Source organism: Glycine max, chromosome 15 (genome assembly GCF_000004515.6).
Source record: "Glycine max cultivar Williams 82 chromosome 15, Glycine_max_v4.0, whole genome shotgun sequence".
Taxonomy (NCBI): domain Eukaryota; kingdom Viridiplantae; phylum Streptophyta; class Magnoliopsida; order Fabales; family Fabaceae; genus Glycine; species Glycine max.
This window is the reverse complement of record NC_038251.2, coordinates 18,436,938-18,451,871: the sequence shown is the minus strand read 5'-3', so window position 1 is coordinate 18,451,871 and position 14,934 is coordinate 18,436,938. Positions and strand designations below refer to the sequence as shown.

Below are 14,934 nucleotides of genomic sequence, written 5' to 3'. Positions count from 1 at the left end.
TATGAAATTCGTAAAGTTTCGTAACGTTACGGAAAAAGAATCACCAAAAAAAGTAAAAGGGGGTGTAATTAGTAAAAAAAGGGTGCAAATAGCAACCAAGCCCACTTGGGCCTTCCAGATTCTTCGTCCAGAAGGCGGTTGCTTCTAGGGAAGCAACCTGGCTCGCCTGGGCGAGCTGGGTGGGAGGCTCCTCCCCTATTTTTCTATAAATAGGGGGAGGAGTGAAGAAGAAAAGGGTTCAGCCTTCTTGGCACTTCGTATTCACTTGAAATTGCTGAGGAAAATTGTTTCCATGAAGAAAATCCAAGCCAAGGCGCTTCTGTAACGTTTCCGTGGGTAATTACGCGAAGATTTTCAACCGTTCTTCGTCATTCATCATTCGTTCTTCATTGTTCTTCGATCTTCAACCGGTAAGTACCCCAAATCGAGCTTTTCAATTCATTCTATGTACCCGTGGTGGTCCCCATTTGTTTCGTGTACTTTTATTCTCGTTTCATTTACTTTTCGTACCCCCTTTTGACGTGCTTCAGTCATTTATTTAAGTCATTTCTCGCCTAATCAAAAAATAAAATAAATTTCCACCGATCATTTGATTTGTAATATCCGTTAATTTTTGTTAAAATGAAATTCGACCGTTCGGTCATGCCGTAACCACGTTGGAAATAAAAAAAAGAGGTAAAATAATAATATAATAATCAAAAAATACCTTTTAGTAAAATAAAGCGGAAGAGTCAATCGGACATTTCTTTCTTAATTGAATTGACTAATAACTAAAGTGAAACTAAGGCTAAAATTAACCCGCAAAGTCAAGCTCGTCCACAAAAAAATCACTAAAAAGGATTTGAAAGTTCAATATCTCAGTTTTTCTTACCAAGTAAATGGATCATTTTTAAGGTCCAACGCCTTAAAATGATCACCTTCCAAGTAAAAAGAATCGCTTGATTCACCCTTAAAAAGAACTACGTAGGTCTGATTTTCTCTTCGATGCAGGGTATATAGGAGCAAGAGCCCCGCTTTTGTCGACCTCAAAAATAAAAAGAAATTAAAGTTAAAGTAACACAAGTTCCACAATTCTAAAAATATGGTTGTTGTCCTTTGAGACAAACGTGAGAGGTGCTAATACCTTCCTCAAACGTAAATACAACTCCCGAACTTGGAATATTCTTTATGACCGGTTTCCTTCGGTTTTTCCGACGTTTTCCACAAATAAACGTTGGTGGCGACTCCGCGCATTTTCCTCCTTTGGAAAACGCTCCCATGAGCCTCGCCTCGCTCGTCCGCAAAAGGGCATGTTGCGACAAAAGGTTATAGCCACCACCATCCACGAAGGGTATTTGGGTGCCCCTAAATAAAGGGCACATTTAATGGTTCTACATACCGAATTACTGGCCTTAAGCTAGCTGATATATGGCAAGCTATGAGGAGAAAGGAAGATGCCATGAACTTTGAGAAGTTGGGACAACAAATGCATGGCAACATGAAAGTGGCACATGTACCAAAAATTGATGATATCCCAATTCCCCAAAGCAAAAGAAGGGGTGCTTAATTCAACATTGAGAATGGGATGAAAACTTTGTGAATCACTATTGACAATGAGAAAAAAAGTTCATCCAGGATGATAAAGCCATCAGCTAAGGCAGAGATAAGGCAATGGTGCTTAAATTAGAAGGTAGTACAAAACAAAGTAAACCCACAACTTGGAGGATTATCTCGCACTCATAATAGAAGATTGCAAAGGGCAACAAAATGAAGTATACCATAGTCATGATTGCAGGTCTAAAAACTAGGGGGCAAGAAGAGACCTCTGTGAGTCAAGTAGCCTTTGCATTGGACCGAGCTTTTAGAAAGCATCCATCAACCATAGTAGAAAAATCAGTCATTTCAGCTAATTTGCCCAATCATACTCCAGCCAAAATAATAGATGCAAGCGAAGGTGAGGAGAGGTGTGAGAAAACAAACTAGGCTCCAAAATAGTAAAGGGAAGAAAACATGGCTTTAAAAGAACCAAATGAATAGGAGTTGAAGCAGATAAAAAACTCTTTACTGGAGGAATGGCTAAGTGATGGCAATTTGTTAGGTGCTAAGATCAATGCTATAAGCTTGATACCTAAGGAGTTCTAAGCTACTTCGAGTCAAAACAAGAACTTAGATGGAAATTTTTGTTCAGAAGAAATTGAATTGGCCACTATGGGAGAAGTAGTGGTTGATAAGCAAATTACCATCATTTTTTATCATCCCACCCTCGAAATGACCAAACACTTGAAGCCTTTGTTTATTAAAGCCTAGATATATGGTAAAACCTTGTCGAGAATGTTTGTGGATGGAGGCACCATTTTGAATATCAAGCCTTTGACCACACTCAAGAAGTTAAGCAGAAGAAAAGAGGAACTAATTCCTACAAATATGAAGATGGCCAATTTTATTGGAGAAGCCACTCCAACATTAGGAGTTTTGGTGGTTGAAGTCACTGTTGGACCCAAAACCATGTATTCTACCTTCTTCATTATGGATGCCAAGCTAACTTATTTTATGTTGTTGAGGAGAGACTAGATTCATTTAAGCCAATGTGTACCTTCTACTTTACATCAACAATTAATGTTCTTTGAAGGAGACCAAGTAAGTATTATTTTGGCTGATGAATGTCCATTTTCGACCGATGTAAGAATGGCGGAAGCCCTATTTTATTCCTTTTATATGGCTCATATTCAAGTTCCTGGCAATTATGAGGAAGGAACTTGGCAATCTTGCAACCTAACCAAGAAGGGGTCCATTATAAATTGGCAAGCCGAAGCACGACCATCAATTGAGTTTGTTGATGGACAAAAAAAATAAAGTCTTAAAGGGTTTGCTGGATTGGCTAATATCATTCGTGAGTAAAGATAGGGTAGCCAAATTGGCTAGGGTAGATGCTAAAAGGGAAGTATATCACAAAGAAGGAGTATTTCCTATCGAAAGGAAGTCTCCCAGTTTTGAAGCACAAGATCCCTTGGAAGAGGTTAACTAAGGAACAAGTGACAAGCTAAGAACGACTAAAATAAGTGGTCTGTTAACCAAAAATGATAAGAATTGTCATATTAGTCTTATCGCTAGATACAAAGATTTTTTTGCGTGGGACTATCATAAGATGTCAAGGCTGCCAAGAGATTTAGTGGAACATAGGTTAACAATTAAAGAAGGAGTTAAACCATATTGACAACATCCAAGGAGGTGTAATCCACAACTTTATCATATAATAAATTTTCACACCCCACCCTGTTTCACTCACCAAGAAAACAATATATGTTTGTTTATATTGATATTATACAGAGACAAGAAAGACACGACTTCAATATACTCTGACAGATGAGAATATTAACCAGTTACTCAAATCTCAAAATTTTAGTTTTTAAATTTATAATATAAAAAGAGGGAACTTTTGCAAACAATAAAAGGTTCATCACAGACTAAAAGAATGAAGTTCAATTTAAAACCTTATTAGAAATGACGAGGAAGACAAACCATTTTTCTTGAAAGTACTTGATTTGCTAGACTTGTACTTAGCATGAAAGTAGCATGCAACCTGCACCAAAATGCAAAATGACATGAATAAATAAGGAATTAAATTGATACTTATTCACAAGTCATAAATAATAGATTGGTATATAAAACAAAAAAATAAAGAAACTCACCGAGAAGGTACATTTAAATGTCGGAACCCACAAATTAGAGCTACCAATGTTGAAAATCACAATGAACTTTTGAGGAGAAGTTCCAGTAGCTATTTCACCATAGTACATTGCATCCTAGTAATCCTTTAACATGACAATATCGGTTTCCTCAATGCCACAAAAGTTGTTTTGGAGATGAGACTTTCTAATAGAAGCCCAGAAATAACCAACTCGAGCAACAAGCCTGTTTTTAGGATCCAAGCACAAATCTACAATTTCTTTGCCAACTGAAATTGGGGAAAATCAAATTAGGTTAGAAATTGAAAAAATAGGTCAAAGAAATTGAAATTGAGTAAGAATGTGAGAGAGAAGAACCAGTGTAGTGGCCTCTGGAGAAGTTTTTGGCGGCATCTTCCTTGCCAGAGATGAGTTGTTTAGGGTGGAAGAGTTGACGGTAGGTGCCACAACAAACTTCATCGATGATGGTGGGGTCTAGAAAAACGAAGATGGCATGAGGGACTGATGTTGTCGGATCTGATTTCGCTGAAGAAGATGTTGTACGCGTCGTGGGCCACACCGAGGGTGATGCCCGAGCGAAGATTGCACCGCTCTACTCCCGCAACTCTCAATGTCGTGAGAGAAAACTAGAAGAACTCAAAATATGAAGGCCCTTTACACGACGCTTTTAATAAAACTGATGTTGAGTATCTTATTTCAATGATAGTTTTTGTTAAAATCGTCTTAAATGCCACTGCATTTTTTAAGACATCAGTTTTATAGAACCTTCTTTGATCCCATGTCATAGAATATCATTTTTGTAGTAGTGAAAATAATACCTGTTTGTGGAGTTAGTGAAGGATTAATGGTGATTCTAGCTGGGGAGCTCTTCTTCTTCTTAGCCAAAAAAGAAACCGGATGAGGAGAAGACTTGGGTTGTCTTGGAGTTTGAGCAATGGGATCTGGTTGAAAATGATCATTGGCTTGCAAAAGGTAAAAAGGAAAACCTTTTGAAAAAAAAGGGTGTCTTTCACAGCAGGCCACCAGTTGAGAAAACTAGTTGTTTTCTTGGGGTCAAGCAAAAACAAATGGAATTTAAATAGGTTAAGCATCGATTAGGTTAGTTCAATGATGTTCTTTACCTCATTGGAAAACAATGAAGGACAAGAAGTAGGTGGGGTCATGGTCAAAAAGGCCATAAGAAGGTATTGAGTTAGGCCAAACTGATAAGCCACAAATTCTTGGTTGTAAAGTTCCATAAAAATTATTATACCTAGAAGCAAGCTTGACACCCCAAAGCAAGTGGATCCATGTTTAACTAGTCATGAACAACATGGTTAATAGTCGAGGGATTCCATAAGGCACCTATGTCATCTAGAATGCCAAAGATAGCTTCTATGAAGAAGTGAGCCAAATCAGATGTGGTGGACTTGATCCGAAGGGACTCGCCTAGAGTAGGATCTTTGGCATGACGATCTACTACTTTAGTCGATTTTGGATTTTTGGCCATAAACATTGGGAAATACATAGTAATCCAAAGTCGCAAGAACCAAAGAGGACCAGAAGCATTAGATATGTTTTGTTTTGTTTTCATCCTTTTCAAAAGTAGAAACATAGATTTGTAAAGAGAGGAAAAGAACAAAAATCCTACTGGCTTAGGCTTATCCGATTTGAGCAAAGAAACATGGGGTGGCATATTCAGAGACAATGGATTTTGAAGAAAAGCAAATAAAATACTTATATATCCAAAACACAAGAAAGCATTGTGTTCAATGTTGGAAACAATGTTTGTTTTCTTCATGTGAGCCGTGATGAAATGGGGGTAGTCGTTGGTGGATTGATTGTAAGGACAACCAATATAGTAGCCATGTCTTGCAACGTGATGGTCATGAAGTCAAAAGAGAACACAAAAGTGTTAGCTGTAGTGGACCAAAAGCTCAAGAAGCTAAAGATCAAGGGGTAGTTCGACTCCACATCTGGTAGGTTAGATTGATGGCATCAAAGATGCCCTATCATTTCCAATCAACTTCTTTTGTAGTAGTTACTCATTTGAGCAACATGTAGTAAGGGTCAAAATCCCTAGGCCAAGTTCCCAAATTAAAGGGAATAGAGCTTATCTGAAACCAATAAGTAATGGTAATCGGATAGCTATCATGGTGAAGGTAATGCTAGAGGAAGGTAACAACGTGGAAGATGATGGCATCATCAACACAAGGACGAAGGTAGAAGTGTCCTTTGTGGGTTATGGCATTTTCTTAATCCGTTTGATTGTTCAAAAATCTAGTCGAGGAAGATGATGACTCATTATTAGAGCCATCACCATATTTGTGGGGTTTTGATTGAGAGTTGTTGGTGTATACATGGTGAAATCAAAAGAGAGACCGACAGAGGCAAAGGAAGAGGAAAACAAAGATTAGGGTAAATCGGATGGTTTTGCAGAAACGAGACAAGATTATTTAAAGGTGATAAGACTTGTGCAAACGTAATGGCTAGAGACATTAAATGCAAAGGCAGTTGCAAATATTAAAAGAAGAGGGAAAGATTAAAACAAATATATCTTAACCCTTCACATGACCAATCAATGTCAAGAAATAGGAGACATTTGTTACCAATCAAAATATTTTCAATCAGTCAAATGAATCGGGATGGAAACTTAGCCGAAATGAGTTTGTTGTGATTTCGAACAAAGTGGTGAGATTCAACCGTTATATTTTGAAAAGTCAAATAAAGCTCAAAAGCTAATTTGAGTCGTGGCTAAAATCACGGGATTCTAGATAAAATCAGTTGAAATGTGAAGATCTCATGATCTAGGAAGTAGTTCTAGAAAATTGGAACGATGGGAACATGCCTCGTTGCTGTCTAGCTGAAATGTGAATAAACTAGCCAAAATTAGTTGAAAATGAAGGAATCATGTACAAGCGTGGGTAAACACGTTACATTCACTTAAGTTAGATTTTATAATATAAATACTTGTTTCTGAAATGTTAGTGAGGAACTTTAATAAAAAACCATCAATCAATTCGATTATTTTTTTGTTATCTTTCAATTGTCTTTGCTGATTTTATTGTTTTTCTTTCAAATTTAGTATTTGCATTATTTTGTTCGTATTTCTGTTAAGAATGACCTCGAGTCAAGTATTTTCTGTAATAACTTGAGAGTTCACAAAAGATCAAGAGGCATGTTTCCTTTTTGGATAACCAAATCGTTTGAGTCACTATTCAAATTTTGGAATCGTGTTGAAGCAGTTATAATGAAATCTATTAAAATTTCTCATGACAACACCCTAATTCCTTCAACAACCTTATTATTATTATTATTATTATTATTATTATTATTATTATTATTATTTATTAACAAAGGTTGACTCACAATTGCAACCCTCTTAAATTCGGAGGGTAACTAGTCACTTTTGTCCCTAATTGTGTAATTCGCTGACAAATACATCCCTGAAAGATGAAAATACAAAATTTAATCCCTGAAAGTGTAAAAAATGCAACAAATATATACAGCCGTTAATTTTCGCCTATCACCGTTAATAAAATAGTCTATGTGGCACAGAGGGACAAATTTGTCACTGAAATGATTGTCAACGTGGTCATCTCTAATTGCCAACATAAGAACATATTTGTCATATAATATTTTTCTTATTTTTTGTCTTTCCACTTTGACAAATGTGTCCCTGAAAGATAAAAATACAAAATTTAGTCCTCAAATGTGTAAAAAATGTGACATATATATTCAGACGTTAATAATAGATTGTGATTAATTATTCTAATTTGAAAAATTTTATAATTATTGCTACAAAAGGATCAAATTAGCAATTTAATATTTTTTTAAAAAAACTTAACTCATCTCAAATAACAAACAAAAGTCAGTGTACATTTAAAATTTTGATTTGGTTGTTAACTAAAATTCAGATCATAGAATTAAGGTTAAAAGGATGAAAGCAAAAAAAATTTAAATAAGAAAAAAATATAATAAATAATTATTTTTGTATTTGCTTTATTAACTTTAAATTAATGATAAATACTCGTAAATTAAATTGAGTCTAAAAGAAAAAAAATAGTCGTTTTATAAACTCGTAAATAGTTTTTTTTTACTCCCATGCTTGATGAAAGGTTCAAGTAAAAAAAAATGCTTATTGTAAAATATTATAGTTAAATTAGATCCATGAATAATTTTTAGGAAAAATTACAATTGCAATAATACTTTTAATTTGTAAAAACACTCACCTCCTTTGGAATGATTTTTTTAAGGTTATGATTTTTTAAATGATCAGTCAATAAAAAATAATAGTGTATGATTTTAAAAAAAATAATTTAAAAACAACAAAGTTTTATTATAATTTGTTATTTGATGTCATTGCATATACTAATAGACATTCATATTTTATTATGAAATTTTTTATTAAAAAAAACAATTCAATTAATAGTGTTTGATTAAACAAAAACAATGATTTTCTTATCGTTTTACCGTAAAATTTCTTTTTTTTTCTATGTTGATAGCTTAAATATTATATAACAGAAACAAATACTTACCGGTGTAAGATAACTCTCTCAAAATTTTGTCGCAATCAATATATATTTTTCAAATTATAATAATTATTCACAATCTACTATTAACATTCGGATAGATTTTTCGCACTTTTTACACTTTTGAGACTAAATTTTATATTTTCATCTTTTAGGACGCATTGTCACTGGAGTGTGAAGACAAAAAGTCAAAAAATATTATATAATAAATATGCCCCTATGCTGACAATTAGAGATGACCATGTTGGTAGTCATTTCAGTAACAAATTCATTTTTTTGTCACATAACAATTTTATTAACGGTGACGGATATATCTATTGTACTTTTTACACTATTTTAGACTAAATTTAATATTTTTATCCTTTAAAAATATATTTATTAGAGAATTACACATTTAAAAATAACCGTGATTATTTACCCTTAATTCGGATTATTATATTCAAAACAAGCCGCGCCATGAATACATTTCAAATTATAATAATGAAATAAAATCAATTTTGTTGCGAGGAAGATTTCTCAACACTTTTCTGCAAACCCTGCAAGGCTGCCCGCTTGCCTTAAATTTCCTCACCTGCCCATCCAACCATTACATTCTACACTATTTATTCTCCTTTCTCTCTTTTTAAATGTTTTTTTTTTCACTTTTTATATTAGTGTGGAGTATTAATTAATTTTGTCAAAGATTATTTTTTTCAGCAACAATTTCAAGAGTGTATGAAAGGAGGTTGAATTTTTTTATTACATAATTATTTAAATATATAAGTTGTAATAAATAATTATTTAATAAATAATAAACATAAAAATATTTGTTATTAATTTTATAGATAAAATTAAAAATATTATCTATTATTAAAAAATTTAAGTAAATATTAACTCAAAAATATATTTTTCTTATATATTTTTTATTTTTTTAATACACAAAGAATCTTAAGGAAGGATAGATTAAGGCCTCTGCTTACGGCTTGTCTTCTCCGATTAATTCCTGAAATTAAATATTCATTAAAAAATTTAACTAATAATCTTTAATAAAGACTTGTATTTTAATAATACTTTTTTTTGTCAAACTTAAAATCTTAACCCATAGAATTGTGTCATTTATTCCCCTTCTCTCTTTAAATACGCAAGTACTCCGCTGAGGGTGTAACATAACATAACAGAGTTCTTCTCCCGATGGAACTTTCCTCAAAGAAAGAGTTACTATCTCGAATAGTATCAACACTAACGCCCACCATCACACTCATCTTCTTCTTCCTTGTGCTTTCTCCGAGCCTGTGCACATCACTCGGAAGCACCAACACAGTTGGATCGGAGTTGCTGAAGGTTGCTCCTTCTGAATTTGAGGGGACAGTGAGAACCGTCGTTGATGTGTTGCAAGAAGTCACCTCTATTCTCTCCGAGTTCGGTTCTGGCTTCGGCGATTCACGTCTTTCTAACGCCGTTTCTGACTGTCTTGATTTGCTTGACATGTCCTCTGATGAACTCGATTGGTCTGTCTCCGCCACACAGAGTCCCAAAGGTATAATACTAACCTTTTCCTGTTAAAATTAAAACTTTGTGTAGTTAAAATGCCATGCTTTAGTTTCATCATATTAATTTATCTTTCTTAACTTCTTGTCAAGCTTCGGGGTACTTGTGCTTTAAATATTTTGATTTGTTGGGTCCAACTAGAGAATAAAATAAAATATAAATCCAATTTTTTCAGTTTATCGTCTAGTGGAAGTTGAAAGCTAAAGATTTTATTTCATAATTTGGTCTAGTACTATGGCGTCATTTCATTATTAGGATTTACAGTTCCATTATTTCATTTGCCATCAACAATAATTGATACTCGATATAGTATAAAATCATTTATATTTTTCAAATTTTCATTTCTTATGCATGCATTTTGAAAGGTAAAATTATTAATTTGATATTTTAACTTATTTTATTTTTCAGTTTATTTTTCTATTTTTGATTTTCAATTTTTCTGATCGGTTTTAATTGGGTATAATATGTCAATTATTATAGATTTTGAAATTTTGACTGCTAAAATCGTATATTTTGTCAATTGTATCGATTTTTTATTGCTACAAATTAGACCAACTTATATAAAACATAACAAAAAGATAAGTGATCCAAATAAAAGAAAATTAAAGAGACAATGTTTCATTTTCAGAACCTTTTATTTATTCAAGAAACACTTAAGACCTTACACAAATGTAAGATTATTGTTTGCAGGGAAGCACAACAGCACAGGGAACACAAGTTCGGATTTGAGAACATGGCTGAGCGCAGCACTTGCAAATCAAGATACATGCATTGACGGATTCGACGGCACGAACGGCATGGTGAAGGGTCTAGTATCCACTGGTATAGGCCAAGTGATGTCCTTACTCCAACAACTTCTCACACAGGTCTGTTATTTATTTTTATAGGCAAATTTTACTAATTACTTATGCTTTTCCCGTGATAATTATTATGTAAGAATAATTAATGCTTAAGAAGTAAAATTTTATTTTAAATAATTATCATTTTAATTTTTTGATGTATGGTTAATTAATTTTTTTTATTTATATCTTTTATAGTATTAATGATATGAACTATAAAAACAAAAAAAAAAATTAATTAATGATGATAAGATTAATTTTATAAAATTATTATTTTTTTATTGATTTTTTCTAATTTGTGTAAATTAACTTAGGATCATAATTATAATAAAATCTAGTGAGTAATATTTTGTCACTTGGAGAGTAAAAAGATTCTAACCCTGAAGTTTGTCATCACTCAACTCTCATGTTTCTTTTTTAACCATCAAGCCATACCTTATGAATTCACTTCTCACACAGGTGAAACCAGTTTCGGACCACTTCTCTTTCTCTTCCCCTCAGGGCCAATACCCTTCATGGGTTAAAACAGGGGAAAGAAAGCTCCTTCAGGCAAATGTGGTTAGTTTTGACGCTGTGGTGGCGGCCGACGGGACGGGAAACTACACCAAGGTGATGGACGCGGTGCTGGCTGCGCCTAATTACAGCATGCAAAGGTATGTAATACATATAAAGAGAGGGGTTTACTATGAGAACGTTGAGATCAAGAAGAAGAAGTGGAACCTCATGATGGTTGGAGATGGCATGGATGCCACTATAATTTCTGGTAACAGAAGTTTCATTGATGGTTGGACCACGTTCCGGTCAGCTACTTTTGGTAAGAACACTACTCCATTATCCCCTTAGTACTCGTTTTTCTCCTTCTTGGTTTAATTTTAGGGACCCAGTTTCTGGATTTTTGTTTTTGACATATTGGAGAGTTGTACTATTACAACTGAAAATAGTAAGTGATATATTCTTAATGATTAGTGGATAAAATATTAATAAAAATAAAAATTTATATACATTTAAAAGTTTGAAAAATATAAACATGTTATTATTTCCTTAGTTTTTTAAATAAATTTACCAACAGTATAATAATAATAATAATGAAATAAAAGAATTTATTAATTCCATAACCATCTTAGGTTCTTTCATTTTTTTTATTAAATTATGGTTTAAAAATTATATAATAATAGTTACCAATTCTATCGTATGAAAAATTAAAATAATAAATTTAATTTAGCAACTTTCATGATAAAAATGTTTGAGAAAAAATAATTTAAATAATATAAATAATTACTAATTTTGTTTTTTATCCAAAACTAAGATAGTGCAATATACAAGTAAGTTCAACAACATTTTTTTATTTATTTAAAATAATGAGTTTGTGATGAGACATTTTAATATATAATTAAGATAATGACATGCTAATCTTGCCAAGAAGAAATTGACAGACTTCTCTAGTATGGTAAGAACTTTTTTTATTGTGTTTGTAATAATGAGGGACACTAAGTTGACCGCTATTGCCTATTCCCGAGGTTGGGTAGTGTCTACCCATATTACCTGTATGAGAGAACACATGAGATGTTTTCCATACGTAGAAACATGATCATAGATCTTAGATCATAGATGTATATATAGTTGTATGTCCACATAAGAGGTGAAAAAGAATAAAAAGAAAAAGAAAGGACGACAGAAAGTAAAATATATAAAATAAAAATTACAATAAAAAATACTAGTATGCAGCAGCTATATAATAAAAAAAGTATAGAAAAATAAAGGCCGGAAAAAGAGATAAAACTATTGTCATTTTAAAGAAGCTGCATGTCCATATCAAAAACACAAGCTGCGTGTGAAACCAAACACTATTCTGTCTGTTACACTTTTTTTTCTCTCTTCAATGAAAAGTACATGAATATCCATACTTTTATATCATTATTTTCTTTCGACTCTGTTTAAGCATGATGAAATAAATGCCATTGCCCAGGTAGCGCTAACTGGAAACTAGTTGTCAGTAACATTCGTGGCAAGGGACTCATTGAAGTTGGCAAGTTGGGCCATATCATTTAAACTTAACCACATAACATAATCCATATATCCAACCTACTAATAATGAATGATAAATAAATGAGCATGTGCTGCATTAATTATGTTCACAAGACCAAAAAACAGTAGGCATTTTTCAACGCCCGAAATCTCTGACCCAATTCTCATCTTTATTTAACTAAATAAATAATTAAGACTTTTTTCGTGGTAAGCAAAATATAAGAATATAGTTTCTATAAATTTACACTTTTTCAATTTTTTCTTAAGAATTTATTTTATTTAGTTCTGATAAGTTAATGTTTTCTAATTTTGATTCCTTTGAATTTTTTTATTTACTTTTAGTTTTAGTAAAATTACATTTTTCCATTTGAGTCCTTAAAGTGTGTATACAGGAACGGTAAATAAAAAAAATTAAAATATTAAAAAACTAAATTTGAAAATCACAAACCTATAGAGATAAAAAGAAAAGTGCATACTTACACTAACTAAAAGTTAAAAAAAAAAACTTGTAGAACCAGGGACGGGTCGATTTTCTCAATGAAATAATTATTATTTTTATCCCAAAGAATAGGTATTGTCTTTAAAAGATAAATTTTTTAAATAGAAGAATGTAAAAAAAAATATTAATTTTATCTATTTTATCCTTTTAAATTTATAGAAGCTTAAGTATTTTAATTTTTTATCATGAGATTATATATTTTATAAAAAAAATATAATATTTTTGTCTGTGAAAATATTATAAATTATTTATTTGCCTCAACTAAAAAAATATTTTTGATCCGTCACTAACGTAACCTAAATTAAAAATAACAAAAGGTATATATATATATATATATATATATATATATATATATATTAAATCATTAATTGAGTAATTAACTAATGTGGTTGCATGTGCAGCTGTGAGTGGCAGAGGATTCATAGCACGAGACATTACCTTCCAGAACACGGCAGGACCAGAGAAGCACCAAGCAGTGGCACTGAGATCAGACTCAGACCTCTCTGTGTTCTTCCGATGTGGGATCTTTGGTTACCAAGACAGCCTCTACACTCACACCATGCGCCAATTCTACAGAGAGTGCAAAATCAGTGGCACAGTGGACTTCATCTTCGGTGATGCCACAGCAATTTTCCAAAACTGCCACATCTCAGCCAAAAAAGGGTTACCAAATCAAAAGAACACAATCACAGCACATGGTAGAAAAAACCCAGATGAACCAACCGGTTTCTCAATCCAATTTTGCAACATTTCTGCTGATTACGACCTTGTGAACTCGGTTAATAGCTTTAACTCCACCCACACGTACCTTGGTAGGCCTTGGAAACCCTATTCTAGGACAATATTCATGCAATCTTACATTAGTGATGTGTTGAGGCCAGAAGGGTGGTTGGAGTGGAATGGTGATTTTGCTTTGGACACTTTGTACTATGCTGAGTACATGAATTATGGGCCTGGTGCTGGAGTGGCTAATAGGGTTAAATGGCAAGGGTACCATGTGATGAATGATTCTAGTCAGGCTAGTAATTTCACGGTGTCACAGTTTATTGAGGGGAATCTTTGGTTGCCTTCAACGGGTGTAACGTTCACGGCTGGATTGGGGGTAGTATGAGATTAATTATTGAGCACTACCAATTAATTGCATGTCCTTGTTATTGTACTTTGCTTTATTCAAATGGCTTTTTTTAGAGCAAAGAACAGAGTGAAATGTAAAAAAATGATGGTGGCCGGGTAGGTGTTCAATTTCATTAATTCGAACTTTGGTTATTTAAGAATTAATTCCCTATTTTTATCTTTGGTCTCTGGAAGTGTGGGTGTTCCTCAGTAGTTTGTTGCATGGAACAAGTTTGAAGGAGTGCCTCGTGGATTGTTTTGTACAAGGAAAATGTTTGGTAGATATTTCTTGTGATCATCTAGATACCAAGAGAAAAAAAAAGAATACTACAAAAAGTGAAAATGTTTGTATGATGAGTAGTGTGAAGTGATAAAAGAAAAAATAAAAAGAGAGATTACGGGTCTTAAAGGGTGAGTGTGACATTGTATGGTGTATACAAATCAGAATTGTTTGCTTAAAAGTATTTATAGTGGCATACAATTAATATTGATGTTATTTGATGATACTAAAAATTGACATTATATAATATATATGTTTTGTTTGCTAATATTTGATGATCAATTAATATTTCTTTATGCTTTTCAAATTGTACGTTGCAAGGGTATAAAACAAAGAATCGTTAGGGTTGGTCCGTAAACTAAATCTAGTTAATATTTTTATTTTTTAAAATCTATAATTTTAATTTTTTATTTTAAAATAGAAACATTTAATCATTTTATTTTTTAAAATCCACAATTTTAGTTCCTAATTTTAT

The 14,934-nt window shown here is 32.7% G+C and overlaps 1 protein-coding gene across 1 annotated transcript; it reads left to right on the top strand.

Annotated features, from left to right (window-relative positions):
* Nucleotides 1-9,263: 9,263 nt before the first annotated feature.
* Nucleotides 9,264-14,727, top strand: LOC100777500 (pectinesterase/pectinesterase inhibitor PPE8B). The gene is made up of 4 exons (XM_003546484.5): nucleotides 9,264-9,692; nucleotides 10,394-10,569; nucleotides 11,002-11,356; nucleotides 13,468-14,727. The coding sequence occupies exons 1-4, from the start codon at nucleotides 9,347-9,349 to the stop codon at nucleotides 14,175-14,177; spliced, it is 1,587 nt and encodes a 528-aa protein (XP_003546532.1). The 5' UTR covers nucleotides 9,264-9,346; the 3' UTR covers nucleotides 14,178-14,727.
* The last annotated feature ends 207 nt before the right edge of the window (nucleotides 14,728-14,934 follow it).